This window comes from Ranitomeya imitator, chromosome 3, assembly GCF_032444005.1.
Source record: "Ranitomeya imitator isolate aRanImi1 chromosome 3, aRanImi1.pri, whole genome shotgun sequence".
Taxonomy (NCBI): Eukaryota; Metazoa; Chordata; class Amphibia; order Anura; family Dendrobatidae; genus Ranitomeya; species Ranitomeya imitator.
Genome location: NC_091284.1, coordinates 85,971,391 through 85,994,883, shown reverse-complemented (window position 1 = coordinate 85,994,883; position 23,493 = coordinate 85,971,391). Strand labels below are relative to the sequence as shown.

General features: G+C 42.0%; 1 protein-coding gene across 2 annotated transcripts in view; it reads left to right on the top strand.

Moving 5' to 3' along the window:
- ACE2 (angiotensin converting enzyme 2) overlaps positions 1-23,493 on the top strand; it is a 100,324-nt gene that overhangs the window by 30,866 nt on the left and 45,965 nt on the right. For both annotated transcript variants that reach the window (XR_011319770.1, XM_069761053.1), the window contains exons 5-8: positions 1,625-1,740; positions 9,827-9,935; positions 11,662-11,759; positions 16,147-16,316. Coding sequence is in view for 1 of the 2 variants with exons in the window: in XM_069761053.1 (XP_069617154.1) it covers positions 1,625-1,740; positions 9,827-9,935; positions 11,662-11,759; positions 16,147-16,316 (493 nt within the window). In the remaining variant the exon portion in view is untranslated. The remainder of the gene's footprint in view (positions 1-1,624; positions 1,741-9,826; positions 9,936-11,661; positions 11,760-16,146; positions 16,317-23,493) is intronic.

The following is a 23,493-nucleotide window of genomic DNA, read 5'->3' as shown; positions in this document are numbered from 1 at the left end:
TAGATCTAAAATTACAAACTGATCATTTTACGTTTATCTATTAAAACTTCATGTTTCTGATACAGAGATCCATATACCCTATGTATGTTTGGATTTGAAAGATAACATGCCAGTTACCTGCAGCCACCACTAGAGGGAGCTCAGGAGCTTACCGCATACTGTGTTAGCTGCGCCTGCTCTCTCACCTCCTCCGGATGTTAATTACGTCTGTAGGAGAGTCTGAGAGCTCGAGGGGCTCCACTGCAACGGTGTTATTATTTTACTTTGGGGAAACAGTCATTCAGAAAGCGTTGTCTAAATAATGGACAACCCCTTTAAAATGAGAATACTGAATTTCAAAATCAGCCGCACAATCACTACATTGAGAAGCAGGCTACTGAATTTCTTCAGATGTTATTGCTGAAATATAATGGTGTTTAAAAGTTTGTGAACCCTTCTGAATATTCCATATTTCTGCATAAATCTGACAAAAACTACATCAGATTTCCCCACAAGTCCTATAAGTAGATAAAGAGAACCGAATCAAACAAATGAGCTAAAAAATATTAGACTTTGTCATTTTTTACATGTGGAAAATGGTCTAATATCACATGTCTGTGAATGGCAAAGGTTTGTGAACCTTTGCCCTCAGTAAGTGCTATGATCCCCTTGTAGCCCATTCCTCCCTACAAATCAGCTTCAACTGTTATGTTGGTGGGTTTTCTCCATGAATTGTTCTCTTCAGATACTTCCACAACATTTCTATTGAATTAAGGTCAAGACTTTACTTGGTCATTCCAAAACTTTAACTTTATTCATTTTTAATAATTTTATTGTAGAACAACTTGTGAGCTTTGGGCAACTATATTGCTATGAGAGCAACTTTCTCTTAAGTTTCAGCTCATGGACAGATATCCTGGCATTTTACTTTAGAATTTGTTGATAAAATCTTGAATTTATTATTCTATCAATGATATGGCAACCCATGATGGACCATATGTAGTAAAACAGGCTTTAACCATCATACTGCCACCACCATATTTCACTGACGGTATGATGTTTGTTACTGTAATTTATTGTTTTTTTTATCTACACACATAATGCTGTCCATTTAAAAAAAACTCTGTATTGTGCTCATCCTTCCACAAAACATTGTTCCAATTGTATTCTCATTTGTCCAAGTGATCTTTAGCAAACTGTCGCCGGGCAGCAATGATCTTTTTGGTGGTTAGTGGCTGTCTCCTTGCAATCCTTTTGGCCTCATAAACATAAACATTAACATTAGTTAATGTGAGAGAAGCCTTGAGTTGCTTTGAGATTTTCTTGAGTTTCTTTGTAACCTTGCACAATATTATACATCGGAGTGATCTTCATTGATCACCCACTCCTAGTGGTAGCAGGTAACAATGGTCTTGAATTTCCTCCATTAGAATACATAATCTGTTTGACTGTGATTTGGTGAAGTAAAAATTCTTTAGAAATAGTCCCATTGTCTATTTTTATGTCTTGTGTGAAAATCTAATTTTTTTAGGTCAAATTTATGCCAAAATATGGAAAGTTCTAAAGGTTAAACAAAGCTAATGTGATACATTGTACACAGTTTTGTGATATTGCTGTAACTGTAAATCCCTTTTTTCAATTTTAGGTTACGAAGATTATGGAGATTATTGGCGAGGAAATTATGAAACCTTGACTGATGATACCAAATACCAATACAGTAGAGGAGACTTGATGAACGACGTGGAAGAAACATTTAAACAGGTATCTGAAAGGATAATAATTATATCGTTGTCATACCATGCCAGTGATTCCTTGGTACCTGGTTCATCAAATGCAACAAGTGGACGATCAAGTGGATCCTCTAATCCGCAATCTGTTTGGTGATAGCTAAACTATAGGGCAGAATCAAAAGTATCTCCTGATTCTTCACTGTTAAAGGGAACCTGTCACCAGAAAAAAATGCTATTAACCTGCAGATATGGGGTTAATATGCAGGTTAATAGCGTTATTAACCTGCCCATCGCCTGCACTTAGCTGAACGTTGCGGGATAGAAAATGAACTTTATTCCCCTCGCAGCATTCTGGTTTCATTCACAGGGGCTGCGCCGACGCTGGTTCAGTCACTGCTCTGAGTATACAGAATGGCGGCTGTAATCGTGCACCCGGGGGCATGGTTATATCCGCCACTCTGTATTCTCAGAGCAGTGACTGAACCAGCACTAGCACTGCCCCCATGGCTGAAACTTTAGTGATGCGGAGGGGAATAAAGTTCATTTTCTCCCGTTAGTGTTCGGCTAAGTGCAAATTAACCCCATATTTGCAGGTTAATACCATTTTTTTCTCATGACTGGTTCCCTTTAAATCCTGCAGGCACTTTTGCTGTTGGTTTTTCTGATTGACTTTCCCTAGAAAAGTCACCAATTGGCAGCCAATTATGGAATTGTAGCCAAAAACATAGTCAATGATTATCAACAAGAAAGCAGTCAGGATGTGACAAGCATGAAGATAAGGTATAGACTGAAGTCTGAGGATAAACCAAGGGTCAGAACGAGGAGTAGAACGAATAAGTAAAGGGCAACAAATCCAAGGAGGGAACCAGTTTGTGAAATTCAGACACAAGCTAAGGTCAAGGTCTGAGTTAGGCCAAGTAGCACACAGGCAAGGGAGTTCGGCAGCCATTCCCTTCAAATATGTAGACATGACAATGATGTGCCCATTGCCATTGTTACTTGATGCTTGGAGAGACTATCTAAGCCATGGCCAGGAAAAGCCGGGCCAAAACTGCTCACCTGGGGAGGTAGATTCACTAAACCCTTTGTCTGAAAGTCAAGCACAGAGCTGAGATGTTGATGCAGGAAGGTACAGGGGATATAGTTGGAGCAGCCTGAGGAAAAGTAGTGGTAGATATGCAGGTCAACACCTGGATCAGCGTGGAAAAATGTAGATTAATAAGCTGAACCGCTCATGGAACAGTGTGGAACAAAGGAGCTGGATGGCACGTGGAACAGCGTGGAGCTATTAGAGTTGAATATGTAGGACGGCAGGTGGAACCATAGAGTTGGGTGTGCAGACAGGCACCTTAGGACAGCAGAGTCGAGTTTGCATATAGGAATCTTGGAACGGCAAAGCTTAATGTGCAATCAGGCACCTTGGAAAACCAGTGCTGAGTTTGATTACAGGTACCTTTGAACAGCAGAGCTGAGTATGCAGACAGGTACTTTGGAATGGCAGAGCCGAGTGTAAAGACAGGCACCTTGGAACAACAGAGATCAACGTGCAGGCAGTCAGCTTGGAACTGCAAAGACGAGTTTGCAGACAGGCACTTTCAGGGCCGGACTGGCCATTGGACAATTCTGGCAAATGCCAGAAGGGCCTGTCTGGTCATGGGCTGCCTTTCCTGCTACGTTGTTAGCAGAATCAGTATTCTCAAGACTCCCATACTGTTAAGAGTTGTGATGGAGCACAAAGTCGCTGACTCCGTCACTTACCCCAGCAGGCCACCGATATCATTAGAAATATTGGTCTTGTAGTAAATCTTGCTTTCCTCCATCCACGATAATGTTAATAATATATCCCCATCTGTTGCTTGGAAATGGGACAACATGGGCCTGTGTGATTGCAAATGCCAGGGTTGAATTTTAGTCCCAGTCCGTACCTGGGCACTTTGGAACAGCAGAGCTGAGTGTGTGGACAGGCACATTGGAATATCAGAACCGACTTTGAAACTGCAGAAGTGAGCAAACAGTCAGCTTGGAATAGGTGAGCTGAATGTGTAGTATAGCTGAGATGAGTTGGTTGGCACACTTTATGCATGATGGTTGGCATCACGTCACCATTAAATTGCTGTGCTAGGACTCCCCCTCTTTAAATAGCAGTCGTACAGCTTAGTTTGTGGTGATTGTAAACCTGCTGGCACAGAACACATTTCTCTAGCCTTCTGTCTGCTGCAACTGAGCTCAGGTATCAGGCTGGCCTCCATCCTGTATTGCTAAAAGCACTTCGGCCATGTTCCCAAATGCTGCATTTTTTAATGCCTTATTTGTGCAGAAAAATTGATGTGTTTACCATTTTGAGCAAAGTAGATGTGATTTTATGAAATCTCAATGTCACTATCGGTTTAAAGATACAGTTGAACTGTGTGTTTTTCCCTCTAGGGTTCTTTGAGGAGAATGTAAAAAATACAATTGCGTTTTTAATCGCAGAATCCTAGCATTACTGCACTAAAACTGTGCTCCATCAAATCTTTACCTTCTCCACATTAAGGAAAGGGGGAAACACAGCAGGTATACAATCAGAGCAGATTGCTAATGTGTACTTAGGTGTGGACACCTGCAGAAAAAATACAGTGGGATAAAGCAATGCTTTTGCATCTGCTAACATGAATTTTAGTGTTTCTGCTGCTTATTACAGCATCTCTAACTGTGCACTCTATGGCTTTCTTACATTGTAGATCAACAATATAAAAGTTATCAGTTGAGGACTGCCCATTGACCTGTCTGCATATTACTCAGCAATGATGATTTAGATTGTGTAACTGCAGGATCAGGCAGCAAACTGTCAAATATGGTCAGAATCCCCATAAAAAAGTCAGAGACGGTTTATTACCATCTCTGCGATCCTGATCGCTGCATACACAGATCTGGACGTGCGGGGAGGAGAATGGCCCAAACAGGTTAAATGCCCATTCACAAGGGACAGTGAAAACTGTATGGGGACAGAAAAAATGTTAATCAATAATCCAGCATGCATCTTGTCGGCAGCACATCCCTGCTTTACAAGGGAAGATGTGCTGCCCACAATGTTGAGTTTGATGGTATGTTTGCACATTGGTAATCATCGTTCTCACACTAACTTTCTAACACTCGTTTGCCATTATTGACCCATGTAAGGGCACTCTGCTACTTAAACTGCTGAACCTCTCATTTCCACTGCCAGTCCATAAGTTTTGCTTACCTGGTCTATAGCCCTAATCCTTCCTTCTGTGGTGTTTCTTGATTTATCCAGTTTTCAGACCTTGGCTTGTACTTTGACCACTCATTTTTTTCTGATTTTGTACCTGACATGACCTTTTTGTATTGACCCAGTGAATGACTTTCATGCATTCAGCTTGCTCCACCAGTCAGCAGCTGATTCTAGGCCTCCAATATACCTGTGTAAGTCCAGATCCTTGTACAGGGCATAAAAGTCGAAAGGCTGAGAAAGCCCTAGGATGCGATAAATTGAGTGGATTGCACTTAGCCTTTCTTTTAACAGCTTCTAGACCTTCACAAACTATACAACCCTGACAGGAAGCTCACAGTCGCTCACTGCATTGTGGTCAGTGCTTGAATTGTGACACATGGATGTGTGAATCAAGGCTTATATATATTGAGGCTGTGTGTGTAATCTTTTTATTTCCCCAAAGTACACCTTTTTGGCCATGTTCAGCTTCTACGAAGAGGTAAGTTCCGGACTGGACCAAGGGAACCCAGTGGACGTACTGTATATGGACTTTTCAAAAGCTTTTGATACGGTGCCACACAAAAGGTTGATACATAAAATGAGAATAATGGGGATATGTGTAAGTGGGTTAAGAGCTGGCTCAGGGATAGGAAACAAAGGGTGTTTATTAATGGAGCACACTCGGACTGGGTCGCGGTTAGCAGTGGGGTACCACAGGGGTCAGTATTGGGCCCTCTTCTTTTTAACATATTTATTAATGACCTTGTAGGGGGCATTCAGAGCAGAATTTCAATGTTTGCAGATGACACTAAACTCTGCAGGGTAATCAATACAAAGGAGGACAATTTTATATTACAGCATGATTTATGTAAACTAGAAGCTTGGGCTGATAAATGGCAAATGAGCTTTAATGGGGATAAATGTAAGGTCATGCACTTGGGGAGAAGTAATAAGATATATAACTATGCGCTTAATTCTAAAACTCTGGGCAAAACCATCAATGAAAAAGACCTGGGTGTATGACAAACTCATATTCAGTGGCCAGTGTCAGGCAGCTGCTACAAAGGCAAATAAAATAATGGGATGCATTAAAAGAGGCATAGATGCTCATGAGGAGAACATAATTGTACCTCTATACAAGTCACTAGTTCAACCACACTTAGAATACTGTGCACAGTTCTGGTCTCCGGTGTATAAGAAAGACATAGCTGAACTGGAACGGGTGCAGAGAAGAGCGACCAAGGTTATTAGAGGACTGGGGGGTCTGCAATACCAAGATAGGTTATTACACTTGGGGCTATTTAGTTTGGAAAAACGAAGACTAAGGGGTGATCTTATGTTAATGTATAAATATATGAGGGGACAGTACAAAGACCTTTCTGATGATCTTTTTAATCATAGACCTGAGACAGGGACAAGGGGGCATCCTCTACGTCTGGAGGAAAGAAGGTTAAGGCATAATAACAGACGTGGATTATTTACTGTAAGAGCAGTGAGACTATGGAACTCTCTGCCGTATGATGTTGTAATGAGTGATTCATTACTTAAATTTAAGAGGGTATTGGATACCTTTCTTGAAAAGTATAATGTTGCAGGGTATATATACGAGATTCCTGATAGGGCGTTGATCCAGGGAACTAGTCTGATTGCCGTATGTGGAGTCGGGAAGGATTTTTTTTCCCCAAGGTGGAGCTTACTATTTGCCACATGGTTTTTTTTTTGCCTTCCTCTGGATCAACATGTTAGGGCATGTTAGGTTAGGCTATGGGTTGAACTAGATGGGCTTAAAGTCTTCCTTCAATCTTAATAACTATGTTACTATGTTACTATGTGTCACTACTGTGTAGCAATGTTATCAACTCCCATTTCTAGAGATTGCATTGCATATAAGACAAGCTTTCAACCATCCCAGATCCAGGTTTGAGGGAGATTGTCAGGACTCGAACCCAGAAGCTCTTGTGCACCAGGTGGCAGCTGTTCACTCTGAGCTATTCAGCTTGCTGAACAGTTCTTTCCTAAACCAGATACTAGCACCTGTGTTGCTTCTAATTGTCTCCACTATGAGTTCCTGATTGTCTCCACGCTTTTTGAACATCCTACTTAAACCTGGCATTGCACTTCCTTGCGAAGATAATCCAAGATTATACTGCTGCTTCTGTATACCAACCCCTGGCTATTCCTGACTACGGTACCTGCTGATCCTTTAACTACCTTGCTTCTCCTGTGTACCGACCCCTGGCTATTCCTGACTATCCTGCTTGCTGATCCTTTAACTACATTTCTTCTCCTGTGTAGCGACCACTTGACTATTTCTGACTACGCTACCTGCTGGATCTGACCGTAGTGGTTGCAATACCAGTACTCCAACCTAAGTCAGTGCATAACAGAGATGTCCTGCTATCACGCTGACCTGGGAGGTCAGGGCACTGTCCCAACTTCACTCAGTCTACAATCTGTCTCCAATATGTCTCCAAGGCCGGATCTCACTAGCATTTTTAAAATTGGTCCAATTTTGTTCCTGAAAAGTCAAAACGAGTGTCATGAGTTTTTCATGCGAGTACAGTATGATTTTGAACACCTACCATCCGATTTAGATCTGATTTACATGTGAATGCGATCCGTTTGCAATGTGATTTGACGTAAGGCCCCCCTATAATTAATAATATTAAAGGCCTAGGAAGGGACCATGAATATTTTCCCCCTCTTAGATGAAAAACATTAGTTCTCAGCCACCAAAGGAAAGTCACATCCATAAGATGTGCCAAATCTGGGACTTAACGTCGCTCATCCCATTTGCTCTGGTACGGTGGCAAGTGGGGTGATACTTGGGGGGTTGATGTCACCTTTGTATTGTCAGGTGACATCAAGTACATAGGATAGTAATGAATAGGCATCTATAAGATGCCACTACTACTAACTTCATAGTTTTACTATATAAAAAAGACACCCAGATTAAGTCCTTTATTTGAAATAATGACACAGACTCCTTTAATGAATCTACGTTTACCAAAAACATTATACTCACCTCAACGCCCAATCCACTGAAGCCAATGTCTCCTGTAAGTAAGAAGGTTCTCACGCTTGCGGTGCCGTCAGAAAGGTCCTGGGAGTTCATAGCCAATGAACTCAGTTAAACTGGCTGACATCAGCATGAGCGCCGTTAGAACTTTTCCCACAGCGCTTGCGCTGACCACGATGAGTTGAACTGAGTTTTTTTTATCACACCCATTGACTTCTATTTGTGAATACTATCTGATTTTCGCATACAATCGCAGCATGCTGTGATTTTTTTTACAGTCCGATCATGATCTGATCCAAGCTGTAAAAAAATTGCGGATAAACACACTATCATAGAATAACATTGGTCTGAATGCCATCTGATTTTTAATCGAATTGCATTCGCCCGATTTAATCGCAAGTCGGAGCGAGCACTTAGTCTGCACAAAAGTATATGATTTTTTTCTATTAAATCCATAAAAAATGTAAAAAAAATATAACACTGAGGCCATGTCCATACATAGCAAGAATGTTGTGGTTTTATTACTGCTTTTTATCTACCTATTTTCTACAGGTGTCCGCACCACATTTTGCAATAACAATGTTCTCTGATTATTGTGTTTTTTGAGCATTTTTAATGCTTTTTAACCTTATTTGATGCATTTTTGGTGCAGATTTGAAGCAGCATTTACAATGCTTTTTTTATAGTATGCAAGAGTTTTTATTTTGCTGTGTTTTTTTACATCCATTTTTCAGGCTCTCCACTGAAGCCTAGAGTATGGAGGAAAAAATGCACCAAAACTGCACAGTTTTGCAGCATTTTTGGACTCACAGAGGGTGAAAGTTCTCATGAAATCACATCCACTTTGTTTGTGCCCACACAGCACAAATGCTGCTTTTTTCTGCTGCTTTTTTGTACAGAAATTCTGCTCCGTTTAAGTGTACAAGTGCAATGTATGTGATTTCGTGAAAACTCTGGCAACATAATATATACAGATGCCATGAAACTGCATGGTTGTGATGCTCTTCTTTTTCTCCATAAGCTTCTATGGGAAGTCAGAAAAAAAGTTCAATTTTTAAGTGCAGAATCAAAACTTTTCTGTAGTATAAAAAAAATAGATTAAAAACATTGCTTCAAATTAGCACCAAAGATGCATTAAATGAAGGGAAACGAACGCAGCAAAAATGCAATAACCAGAGAAGATTGTTAGTCTGGCAAGACCTCATATTGCAAGATTACATAAAAATACTTGTGGCTTCTACAACAATGAATTAATGAGATAAAAAATAAATCCACAGATCCCAACCATCCCAGATAGAGTTGGACAGTCCTGGATTTTGGGTCCTTGCTCTCTAAAGTGGTCTGCTAAATATTTCTCCATGCCACATTGTCTCCTCTGGTATCTCCTCCTGCCAGGCTACTAAAAAATGGTAAATGGGTGTTGATTAGGTGGTGTGATTATAAGCGTGGCCAAAAAATTGCCTTGGCGCATGTGCCGCATGATTTGTCCCCTTTTCTGTTCTGTGAAGGTTGGGAGGTATGTGTAAGATATTACGGTAGTTTTTTTTCACCATCTTGCTGGTAGGGGTTCCCCTCGGAATTTCACTTTCTCCTTGCGTGACATAGTAAAAAATATTTGGACTCAATGCCTTTGTGTCCTGTAGAAAGTAATCTATAAGTGCAGCAATATCTATTTCTCATACAGGTGGCGTCTGGGATCTGTGTTTAAAGCGAAAAGCAAATTTAAGGCAAATTGAATAGACTAAAAGATGTTGGGTCCAAAAGCACTTATGGTGCAGCCATCGGAGAATTGAATGTTGTAATTTTCACCCATATTCTTTATATTATTTTAATGCCATTTTCATGCTCTTTGGCTTACAATGATACTCTGATCCTTCTGATTTCCAGATCGTGCCACTCTATGAGGAACTACATGCGTATGTAAGAAGCAAATTGCAGAAACATTATGGTTCAGAATATATTGCTTCCGGTGGAAGTCTACCTGCTCATTTACTTGGTAAGCATATATGTATATGAATATACAGTTCTGGTAAAAATTAAGAGACCACTGCACAGTTTTATAAAAATCAACTTCTCTACATGTCTGACAGCCATTCCATTCCAGTGTCAGTTGAATTCCAACCAGAGGACACCTCAATCTACTTAATGTGCTTCTGATTAGGTGATCACCTGAACCAAATCTTATTTAATGAAGGAAAGTATAAAAAACCCTGCTGTGGTGTTCACAATCCTTTTGCAATAGGACAAGCTGGATGGCAAAACAAGTGTTAGTAATATCTCGAAAGTAATAGGAATGAAAAAATAACTTTTAACCATGCCAAAGGAGTTGAAAAGAAAAGTCTTAATTGAGGAAAAGAAGGGCTCAATTCTTGCTTTACTAGCAGAGGGACACAATGAGCATCATGTTGCCTCCATCTTTAAAATTTCTAAGACAGCAGTCCATTACAACAAGGTCAAGCAGCAGACATTGGGAACAGCAAAGCTACAGACCGGCAGAGGGCGAAAACGACTCTCCACTGACCGGGATGACCGTCATCTTATTCAAATGTCACTCAGCAACTGCAGGATGACATCAAATGATCTACAAATGGCAAATGGCAGCTGGGGTGAAGTGCATGGCAAGAACAGTTCGTTACAGGCTCCTAGAGGCAGGACTCCAGTCATGTAAAGATAGAAAAAGCCTTTCATCAATGAGAAGCAAAGGAGAGCCAGGCTGAAGCTTGCCAAAGACCATAAGGATTGGACCATAGAGGACTGGAGTATGGTAATCTTCTCTGATGAGTCTAATTTTCAGCTTTGCCCCACACCTGGTCATCTAATGGTTAGACGGAGACGTGGAGAGGTGTACAAGCCACAGTGTCTTGCACCCACTGTGAAATTTGGTGAAGGATCGGTGATGATCTGGGGATGCTTCAGCAAGGCTGGAATTGGGCAGGTTAATTTTTGCGAAGGATGTATAAATCAATCCGCATACAAGGTTATCCTGGAAAAACAGTTGATTCTTTCTGCTCAGGAAATGTTCCACAACTCTGAGGACTGTTTTTTCCAGCAGGACAATGCACCAAGCCACACAGCTAGGTCAATCAAGGTGTGGATGAAGGACCACCACATCAAATCCCTGTCATGGGCAGCCCACACTCCAGACCTGAACCCCATTGAAAACCACTGGAATGTAATCAATAGGAAGATGGATAGTCACAAGCCGTCAAACAAAGGAGACCTGCTTACATTTTTGTACCAGAAGTGACATAAGGTCACCCAAAAAGCAGTGTGAAAGACTGGTGGAAAGTATGCCAAGACGCATGAAAGCTGTGACTAAAAATCATGGTTATTTCACAATTTATTGATTTCTGAACTCTTCATGAGTTAAAACATTAGTATTGTTGTTTCTAAATGATAATGAACTTGTTTTTTTTTTTTGCATAATCTGACGTCGGCAAGCAATGCATTTTTTTGTTATTTTGACCATTTCTCATTTTCAGAAAATAAATACAAAATTTATTGCTTGGAAATTCGGAGACATGTTGCCAGTAGTTTATAGAATGAAATAACAACTTACATTTTACTTAAAAATTTACTTATAAAGAGAAAAATCAGACAAACTGAAAATTTTGCTGTCGTCTCTTAATTTTTGCCAGAGCTGTATATATAACACTTACATACGAGATATGATATACTTATTATTACTAGCCAAATTATTCTGTTCCTTTCTTTTTGTCTAGGTGACATGTGGGGTAGATTTTGGACAAATTTATACCCTCTGGTTGTACCTTATCCAGACAGAGAAAGCATTGATGTTACTAATACAATGGTTGATCAGGTATGACTTTAGATTTGATGGCAAAAAATACAGAAAAAACTACTTGATATAACTACATGTAGAAACCCTGTGTGTTAGGGCTCATTTAGACACTCAGGCAAATTGATCCTAGCACGGACCGTAATGTATAGACAGGCCGGATCATGTATTTCTATGAAGCTCCAAATCGGGAGGCCTGTGGCAGGTGGACATTACGGTCCAAGATCAGACCAGATCCATGGATGTCTGCATGAGCCCTGAGGGTTTATAATATTTGATATTTTCATCATAGTTTACAAAAATAATAATATCATTAATATTCTGACTCCCTGACTAAGCTGCAGCAAGCATAGGGCGCTGTGAGACGTCATTTTTAGGCTGTTTTCCTTTAACCGTACTCACACGTAGTAATGTCCTCAGATAGTTGTAACTCAACTTAGGAGGGAAGTATGAAGATTCCAGAAGAAGGTTTATTTTCCAGCTGAAATCTTGAAGATATGCACACATACAGCAGGTAAAAAAAACTTTTCAGAAACAGCGCTGTACACATGAGCTTCTAAGATGGCTGATTGATGGAGAATGAGGAAGAAAAATGAATAAGACTACTTTCACACTAGCGTCGGAATCTCCCCGTCGCAATGCATCGGGCAGAGATTCCGACGCTAGCGTTTATCGCACTGCACAACGGAGGCAGCGGATGCATTTCTCCGGTGCATCTGCTGCCCCATTGTGAGGAGCGGGGAGGTGGGGGCGGAGTTCCGGCCGCGCATGCGCAGTCGGAAAAAGCGGTCCGTCAGGACCAAAAAACGTTACATGTAGCGTTTTTTGCTCCCGACGGTCCGCCAAAGCACGACGCATCCGTCGCACAACGGATGCGACATGTGGCAATCCGTCGCAATGCGTCGTCAATACAAGTCTATGGGGAAAAAACGCATCCTGCAAGCACTTTTGCAGGATGCGTTTTTTCTGCAAAACAACGCATTGTGACGGATTGCAGAAAACGCTAGTGTGAAAGTAGCCTAAGAAGGAAGGGGTTACTGACATCAGAGCTACTGCAGAGACAGAGAAAGGACAAACTTCAAGAAAGAAAACCTTATTGCATAGCAACTAAACAATATATAACAACAGAATAATAATGAAATACAATTTGTATGATTCTCAAATCATGGGACCTGACAATTGAAATCCATGTTTGGATCCCAATATACTTTAACACATGCTCTGCCAGAACTATATACTGTAAACTTCATGATCCTTAAAGGAGTCATCCATTAAAAAAAGAAAATGAAAAATAAACCAAAAGAAAGGGCGCTCCATGTGAAGAATGTCATAACACATATGCGGTGGGGGAAGAGATGTTCAACTCACCTCTGGTCCTTGTGCATGACAGGCACAACGTTGATGCTAAGTGGTGAATGGCGGCGGTCCAGGACCGCTGCAGCACCTCCCGCCTGCTCCGGGCGTCCTGCTCCGGACCTGTGATACAGTGAGGAACAATGAACAGTGGGACGTGGAAATCCACAGGAACCACCCGGGTCAGATAAGAAAAGCTAATTTATCCGTCCCCTTCATCAGGTCATACCAATAAAGACAATGAAAAGGAAATGCTTGAAAATATAAAAATAATCATTACTTACAGTAACAGTGCTGCATTGGTGATGTTCCCTGAGAATGTGGCAGCCAATCATTGGTCATGCCAAGACAGACAGGACAAGACTGCCGAGGCCACTGATGTAGCCATTATATCCGCGCTGTAGCCTTGTCTGAGGAAAACTCTGGGAGCAGCAGAGTGGCAGGATTGTATTGGCCAGGGCTTCAGGGGGTAATAATACTTGTTTAGATTTTTTCTACCTTCTAAATGTTCATTGTTTTAATAAACTTTGCATAAATAAAAAAAAAACAAGGCAATAATAAAAGCGTTGAAATACATCTTATCAGAGTAATCTTCTTTTTCGTTTATGAGCCACTCCCCCTTCATCTCTCACTCTGAAAAATGACTCAAATCTGTCTAGATCACAGCCCACTGAGGTGTCAGGCCACAGAGAATATTAAATTCTATGGAGACAGCCAGCTCCTGCTGCAGCGTCTAGCTAGTGTTTTGCTTAATTTCATTGCTGGTTTCACAGCCACACTGCTCAGTACCCCTGTATTATGTCTTCCATACTGTTACTTCACACTATGCGCTACACAGCAGAAGAATCCCTCGTGTCTTTGTATACATCTACAGTTAAGGCCAGAAATATTTGGACAGTGACACAATTTTCGCGAGTTGGGCTCTGCATGCCACCACATTGGATTTGAAATGAAACCTCTACAACAGAATTCAAGTGCAGATTGTAACGTTTAATTTGAAGGGTTGAACAAAAATATCTGATAGAAAATGTAGGAATTGTACACATTTCTTTACAAACACTCCACATTTTAGGAGGTCAAAAGTAATTGGACAAATAAACATAACCCAAACAAAATATTTTTATTTTCAATATTTTGTTGCAAATCCTTTGGAGGCAATCACTGCCTTAAGTCTGGAACCCATGGACATCACCAAACGCTGGGTTTCCTCCTTCTTAATGCTTTAACAGGCCTTTACAGCCGCAGCCTTCAGGTCTTGCTTGTTTGTGGGTCTTTCCGTCTTAAGTCTGGATTTGAGCAAGTGAAATGCATGCTCAATTGGGTTTAGATCTGGAGATTGACTTGGCCATTGCAGAATGTTCCACTTTTTGGCACTCATGAACTCCTGGGTAGCTTTGGCTGTATGCTTGGGGTCATTGTCCATCTGTACTATGAAGCGCCGTCCAATCAACTTTGCAGCATTTGGCTGAATCTGGGCTGAAAGTATATCCCGGTACACTTCAGAATTCATCCGGCTACTCTTGTCTGCTCTTATGTCATCAATAAACACAAGTGACCCAGTGCCATTGAAAGCCATGCATGCCCATGCCATCACGTTGCCTCCACCATGTTTTACAGAGGATGTGGTGTGCCTTGGATCATGTGCCGTTCCCTTTCTTCTCCAAACTTTTTTCTTCCCATCATTCTGGTACAGGTTGATCTTTGTCTCATCTGTCCATAGAATACTTTTCCAGAACTGAGCTGGCTTCTTGAGGTGTTTTTCTGCAAATTTAACTCTGGCCTGTCTATTTTTGGTATTGATGAATGGTTTGCATCTAGATGTGAACCCTTTGTATTTACTGTCATGGAGTCTTCTCTTTACTGTTGAGACAGATACACCTACTTCACTGAGAGTGTTCTGGACTTCAGTTGATGTTGTGAACGGGTTCTTCTTCACCAAATTAAGTATGCGGCGATCATCCACCACTGTTTTCATCCGTGGACGCCCAGGCCTTTTTGAGTTCCCAAGCTCACCAGTCAATTCCTTTTTTCTCAGAATGTACCCAACTGTTGATTTTGCTACTCCAAGCATGTCTGCTATCTCTCTGATGGATTTTTTCTTTTTTTTCAGCCTCAGGATGTTCTGCTTCACCTCAATTGAGAGTTCCTTTGACCGCATGTTGTCTGCTCACAGCAACAGCTTCCAAATGCAAAACCACACACCTGGAATCCACCTTTTAACTACTTCATTGATTACAGGTTAACGAGGGAGACGCCTTCAGAGTTAATTGCAGCCCTTAGAGTCCATTGTCCAATTACTTTTGGTCCCTTGAAAAAGAGGACGCTATGCATTACAGAGCTATGATTCCTAAACCCTTTCTCCGATTTGGATGTGGAAACTATCATATTGCAGCTGGGAGTGTGCACTTTCAGCCCATATTATATATATAATTGTATTTCTGAACATGTTTTTGTAAACAGCTAAAATAACAAAACTTGTGCCACTGTCCAAATATTTCTGGCCCTAACTGTATATAAGACACAACAGCAACTCATTTCTACCCACTAGCTCAGAAGCAACTGAAAATTATAAATAGATTCTGCAGAGGGGAAAATTACAGTGGGACCTGCCCTCCAATGACCTAATCGCACCTAGTTTAACTGCCTCTTTTGAGCTTTATGCACATAGACATAATAATATAAAATAAATGTTTTATGAAGTGATACAACAGATCCTCTATTGCAAATTAATTCTGTAAAAATTGTTGTGTCCTCCATTGATTCTAGGGTGGAATATTCCCATCAAACAGCAGCACCAGGGTATAATACATAACATATACCAAATGAAGTCTTTGTAGCTCTATAGATTGGCACTGCAGTTGAGACATTTTCTCTCTATATATTTGTTTTATTTTTTTTAGCATTTGAATGTAGATGAGCTGCAATGACAGACACATCCCATGGAGAAATGCGGTGCTGGAATAAAGTAGACCCTTTCTTCTAAAACCTCATTAATTGAAATAATAGTTTTCAACTTCATGTTCGTGGCTTAGGTATCGTTTTCTGAATTTTACAGGGATGGACTGTGGAAAAGATGTTCAAAGAAGCAGAGAAATTTTTTATGTCTGTTGACCTGTTTGCTCTGAACCCAAACTTCTGGAATAATTCTATGCTTGTGGAGCCCAGTGACGGGAGGAAAGTGGTCTGCCACCCTACAGCCTGGGATTTGGGAATGAATGATTTTAGGTATCAAGCATTAAGACTTATTAACAATAACTATTGAAAAAGTTAAGGCTTTCTTGATAAAAGATGTGCTGCTGTAAGATGTGCTAAATTTATTAAGAGACATGTGCCTGTTACTAAATTTGATGCTTCTTTCAGCTGTCGAGCATCACCGCAAGGAATGTGCTACAGTCAGGGACTTGAGTACATTTTTGCAACAATTGCCTCCACCTTTGTGGCATAACTTATGATCAATTTCTTAGCTGTGCTAAGCCACACACCTTCCCAATTAAGCTCCACCCACTCTTGAAAAAAGTTGCCAGGAACTTGATCTAAAGATGCAAAAAGTTGAAAAATGTTGATGCAACTACGGGAACATTTTTGCAATATTTCAACACAGTTTTATGCTAGAATGCTGGAAAAAAAATATGATTCTGAGCCTAAATGTTTTATAACTGCTTTTATATAATAACTAACCACCATAAAATGGTAGAAAGCTGTAGAAACCGTTTTAGCTAATACCCATCAATTTGGAAAATTCGACATCTGATACATGCTGCTCAATCCACGGGCAGCATGTATAAGACACTGGCTGCATGATTTCACACAGGAATTTGTAACTCTGAAACGACTGTCCGACTAATCTGTCGTGTGGCTCTGTCACTGGTGGCCTCTTTCCACCCTCTCTAAGTGCCCCTCTAAGTGTCCCTCTAAGTGACAGATCTCTCCCTGCATGCGCGTGTAGGGAGAAACCTGTCAGTCATTGGCAGCAGGCATGGAGAAGCCATCGGTGACCCGCCTGTCTGACTAGACTCCCGTGTTACTCAGTCTCCGGTGGCTTTTAAATGCCTCAGCGTTTAAGAGTTAAACATACAGTACCTGTCTGAAATCATGCAGACAGACGCCCCCGGAAGAAGCAGGAGGCGAAACGCGCGTCGGGGTGAAGGGACGCCATCAGCACAAGGTAACACCATCTCTTTATCGATCTATGGATGTTATGGTCAGTTAGGTTGCTCCAATGTAGTTAGTCCAGGATTTCCTGCAACCATTGTTACTATATACTTAGCCACTGTGTTAGTGATCTTGATGTTGCCCCATGGTGGGTATTTGGGGATCTGTAACACCCACATATATTGGATAAATTAAGCCATTGTGCTAATTACCTGTTACTATTATTCTGGAGTTAAATATCCACTGATAATATCTAAGTGCTACTGAGTATGGATTAATATTTTGCCTTGTCTTTTGGTGTCCCCTACGGTAATTTTGCTTTTTTAATTGTGAATTTTTAATATATTAATAAACATTTGTTTTTACTTTGGGATCTCTTCGTTCTTCCCACAAAAATTTGTGTGGGATTAGTTATATGCAGTGTCTGATACATGCTGTCTGCGGATCAGGCCGCAGGTATCTCCTGTCAGGTTCCCGTAAGTACACTCATTAAATCTTGTCGAACTATCAGGAAGGAGCATGACAAGATCTCTTGGCACTCAAGACAAGGTTTCCAAAATGTACCCCACAACCCTCGATCCTAGAATAATGTGACAGCTGTATCTATGATTGATTGACACATGGTCTTCTGTATGTCCATCACAATATCCGGACAGACTTCTATCCCCTTCAAGGAAACAGTACTCCTATTAAAACTGCATGGACCAATAATTTTTTGGTTTTGCTTGTTTATTTTCCTCCCCAACTTTCAAAATCCAGAATTTTTTCATTTTCATTCAGCATAGCCATATAACGGCTAGCTTTTTTAAGAAGTGAATTGTAGTTATGACTAGCACCATTGATTTCATCATATAGTGATGATAGTGCATGTCCAGTTCAGCAGTACATGAACGGCAGTCATCACTAAGGGGTTAAATGGTGGAAAAATCTTAAACGTTATGAATATGTTGGGAAATTATGTACAATAATTGTACATTGAATACATTTTACTTGCTAAAACTATAATATCTCCTTAAAATGTATATCCATCTTTGGACATCATTGACATACCTATATGCGATGTACTTCTCGATAACCTACATGAAAATTTGAAGATGTTGTATGTTGGTATCCATCCTGTATTACAGTATAAACTGCGTACACAATTCTGCAGGCTTCAGAGCTGAAATCTACAAATGTTTGTTAATGACTCAAAGTCTACACAAAACATTCTCTGCTATTTTGGGAAAAACTAAGGCTGACCATACACATTAGATGGCTGTTGGCTGAATGAGGCCTCAGTGAATTGTTTGGTCAACAGCCACCTCAGCTGCCACTCCAATAAAGAGAGAGACGCTGGTTGACTACTTGTCTCCGTGAGACATACAAGATCGACATCTCTCCCACCCATCAGTCTGCCAGCATCCCCATACTCATTAGACTGACAGCCGAACACGTCGATTTTGGAAGGTTAAGTGAACATTAGTCTAATGTGTCTGGAGGCCTTTACCGTCCCACTGCTTTAAAGGAACTCTCATAAATTACTAGAGATCATTTTGAAAAAAAATTTCAGACCGTGTTCATGCATTACTCTCCCTGTGACCTGCAAGGGTGAATAAGCACAAAAGCTTTCAGGGAACATCTCAGCGTTACCACATACTCATTGGTGGCTGCAGATGGGTATATCTTTTAGTGCAAGTGGCAGCCGCACTATAAGATGCCAGCCTATTGGGGACGATTCACTATTAAGTGTGTGTCATTGACTGTTATGGAAAATTCACCAAATTTTGATATATTTTAGTACAAATTGTTACATCTAGTTTAATTCTTTTTTAATGTGTTTAAAAGCGATTCATGCTTAAAAAGGGTACGGCTTAACAGGGATGGGGCATGAATTACTGGAAAAAATGATGTGGCATAAAACTTGACCTGTGCCGTAAGGCACCAAAATTTAGATACAAAATGAGGCACTAAATAAGCCAAACAAGAGGTACTTTGAGTTAGACAAAATCGGGTAAAGTTGAACTACATTTATCATCCAGCATGAACCATTGTGAACAAATGATGTACATTTTCAGACTGTCTAGAGAAAACATCACATACATAATGTAATATACGTGCCGATAAATTGTAGAATGGCGTGCAAAGATGGATGTAGCATTTATAAATATCGGTTCTGTTATGCGAGTGGACACATGGGGTCGTTAATTTGGTTTTATATTTTATTTATTTTGGGTGTAAGACGGCCAGGGTAGTAGTCATGGAAATGGGCACCCTGGCGCCCCACAGATAAAATACAGTGTCCCTTCTGCTGCATGTGCAGTGTACGCAGCAACACACTCATGGTTATTGTCAGAGGCTTCTCGGCTGCTGTCATGTCGGCTCCACATTCATTAGCTCTGCGAATCACTTCTGAGACTTGGTCTTTTTCGAACAGCTTAAGTTTACCAGACAGCAGTATATTCATCACATAGGCAGCACAGTTTAAACACAGAGACATCGTCTTATCTTTCCCTGCCGTCCGGGCAGCTCCTATCCTCTCCATCCGCTCTGTCTCCCTTTTCCTGGCAATCCCTGCCGTATCTCTGGACCGTGTTCCATCAGTGTCTTCAGCGTCACCAGCTCCCTGTCAGCCCATCGTCCGGGTCCATTGGGGAAAAGTGCCGGGAACGCCATCTCAGCTGCTGCCGCCCCGGTCTTAGACCCAGAATTCTTCTTGGGGATGGTCCTTTTGAGCTGGTGCCCGACTGCACTATTCTCCGCCTAGGCGCCCCTTACTGCCATCGCAGCTTTATCCCCCATGGCTGTCTATTGTCTGTGTCACTATTCCTCACATCTCGCCCTGGGCAAGGCTGCCTGGGCTGTGCTGCCTATCCAGGAAGTACCTCTTCTATATCCCTATGACTCTGCCCTGCTCTGTTCTAACTCCTCCCCACTAACCAACTCCCATGCTGCCTGTACCTTACTAACACTTCTATCTATTCTATGCTATCCTGACTCTATGATGCTCCCCTCTATTGTAATCCCCCTACGTTCCCTATACTGTCCCTAACTTTACCCACAGTACATATCAAAAGCATCACATTACAGTATAATAACATTAGTGAGCATGAATAACTGTCAGGGTGCTGCACGTGACACATGTGGTCAGTGTTCAGGAGAGAGAGGGCATGTGAAGGTCCCGGCCACTTCCTTACACTCCTCCATCCTAAAATATGGTCATCCCCGACCATGACGGCACCTGTCAATTTAAAACTGCCAGAATTTAAAAAAAAAACATATTCACAATTAATACAGTCTTTATCTGATGACTTTGGTGGGTCAACTGTGAAACTATGACCCCGGCTCTACCCGGTTGGAGACCCGGAGCAAAGAGTGCAAATTCTTTTAACTCGGATCTACCTGACCCTGATCCCCTGGCTCCTGGGACTCGTCCACATATGATGTTGAACAACAACAGTTTAGGCCCGTGGGTCAGTTCCTTCCTGCTCAGGATAGCCAAACACAAAGTCACTTTAAACACATTGCCCAGTGGCCATCTCAGCATCAGTCCATTTAGTCCTGACCTGGCTCACTCCTCGGGTCCTCCAGCTCAGGTTCTCCCCCTCCTACCTTTTAGTGGACTACAGTCGCTTAAAAAAACAGGTGGGCTGCTTTTACCAGGGAACAGTTCAGGGTTAAAACAGTTCAGTATTTAAATCAGCCACAAACAGTCCATTCCTGTTTCCAAGGGTAATTAACTCCTTCAGGGTTCAGTCCTGTAATCCAGCAGGGGGTGCGCAAATGTGCGCAAATAAAACTTGGATAGGGAAAAACAAACAACAGTCCTTTACTCATGACCATACTGGCCACCACTGACACCCAGTGTTGGTGTCATCCAGGGCTTCTGCCCTTCCTGTGACGCAGAACAGTCTCTTATCTAATGCAACCAGCACAACTCTTCCCACTTAATGGGATCCTCACTAGTCATTGCAGGGCCGCTGACCAGCGTAGTGGACCGCACTTTGGCCCTGAATAACAATAAATATGTGGACTGAAGATCTGCTGGAGGACGACTCATCACTGTCTCTCCGACGTCTTTCCTCCACCAGTAGCTGATTCATGGTACCTGGAGCCTCCTGCTCACGTGACCCGACTGTGGCCACCGCTTCCTTTAAGGGCACCTCTACCCTCTGGCTTTCTGTAGGGGCCGCGCGTCATCTGGCTGGACATGGTTCTTCCGCCGGGGCTCTGCAGCTCCTTTAAAATTTGGTGCTCCCTGTTATGATACGGTGGTCTAGGAGCAACATGGAACGAGCTCTGAAGGAAGTGGTAACTGTACTGACCGCAGTCCTGAAGCTCAACACAACACTAGAAGTAGCCGTGGAATGCTCCTATCTCTCCCTAGGCATCTCGTCACAGCCTAAGAGCTAACTACCCCTAAAGAAAGAAGCAGGAAAGCTACCTTGCCTCAGAGAAAATCCCCAAAGGACAGATTAGCCCCCCACAAATAATGACTGTGAGTGGAGAGGGAAAAGACATACACAGAATGAAACCAGGATGAGCACAGGAGGCCAGTCTAGCTAAATAGATAGGACAGGATGGAATACTGTGTGGTCAGTATAAAGCACTACAAAAATCCACGCAGAGTTTACAAAAAATCTCCACACCTGACTAAAGGTGTGGAGGGTAAATCTGCCTCCCAGAGCTTCCAGCAAGACAGAATTAATTCACACTGATAAGCTGGACAAACATAGAAAGCACAGAATGGATAAGTCCACAATCTATGGACAGAAAAGAGCAAGCAAAAACTTAGCTTTGCTGAACTGGTCAGGATAACAGGGAACTCCAAAGAGATGTGAATCCAACCAGGAACCATTTACAAGTGGCACTGGCAGAAGAAAGAGCCAGGCCAAAATAGCCGAGCAGAAGAGACGATAAGTGGAGGCAGCTGATGACAGCTAACTCCAAGGAGCAGCCATACCACTAGAAACCACAAGAGGGAGCCCAAGAGCAGAACTCACAAAAGTGCCACTTACAACCACCGGAGGGAGCCCAAGACCGGAATTCACAACAGCTCCCACTGTTTCTTCTGTTCAATCACTCCCTCTACCCACCGAGCCTCTTCTGCTGTGGGAACCCGGGGTTCATGCAGGTAGATGCGCAGGGAGATGTGGAGGCTGGGGAAGGTGACGGGACAGGAGTTGGTGTGGGAGTGTCCCTAAGCTTACACATAAAAATTGAAAGAATGGATGGCACTCACCGGTTAAAAAAATCTTCTTTATTCCAATACTTTAAAACATCGTCATTGGGAGGATGAGAGCAGGAGTGGAATGAACGACAGCCATTTAGCGCTGCAATGGTGCTTCTACTGGTCACCACTGACGCTATTTTCTTTGGAGTGGCACCCCGGCTTACGGAGCACTTACTGCTGTATATATGCCTGCAGTATCGGTTCATGCAACACCTGTACTTTGAGTGGGCTTCCCCACTGTGCGGATTTACACTTTGTTGGAGCTAAGCTTACACACAGTACATAACAAATGCATCACATTACAGTATAATAACATTAGTGAACATGAATAACTGTCAGAGTGCCGCATTTGACACATGTGCTCAGTGTTCAGGAGAGAGAAGGCATGTGAGGGTCCCCGCCACCTCCTTACATGTGTACACTTTCTCCTTTTTAGAGATTGTTTTGAAGCAGTTTCATTTCCAGAATTGCTTTTTATAAAGGTTCTTAACTGTATAAATATTTTAGACTTGGCATGTGTGAGCCTGACTAGTGAGTTTTCTGTGGTAGTAACGAGGTTGTAGTGGGAGTGATGGAACCACTGTGCTGTGGTCTGAGGAGAGCTTGGAGGGGTGTGACTAGGTGAGCACCTGACTTTTCACTAGAGCTCCTGATGGTGGGGTTAGGTTTGGCACCTGATGAACACCAAGTGCTACTCCAGGACAGACCACGGACGCACGGCAGATGACCCCCAAGTGACTGGCATCTGGAATGGCCCTGAGGGAAAGAACAGCTGATGCAGGGAGGCACAGGCAGGTGAGGATTGGTACAGCTGGCACAGCAAATGATATACAGACTGGCAAAGCCGATGCAGGTGGGTCTGTCTGATACACAGGTTGGTACAGCAAGTACAGGCAGGCAGCGTCGGACTGGAGCACCTTGGGCCCACCAGAGAAAATCATTCTTGGGGCCCACTATGTAGCTACATAGAAATAGATACAAGACCACCAATTGTGCGGTAAAAAGCGCTAATATAAGGGTATAATATAAGGTAGTTCA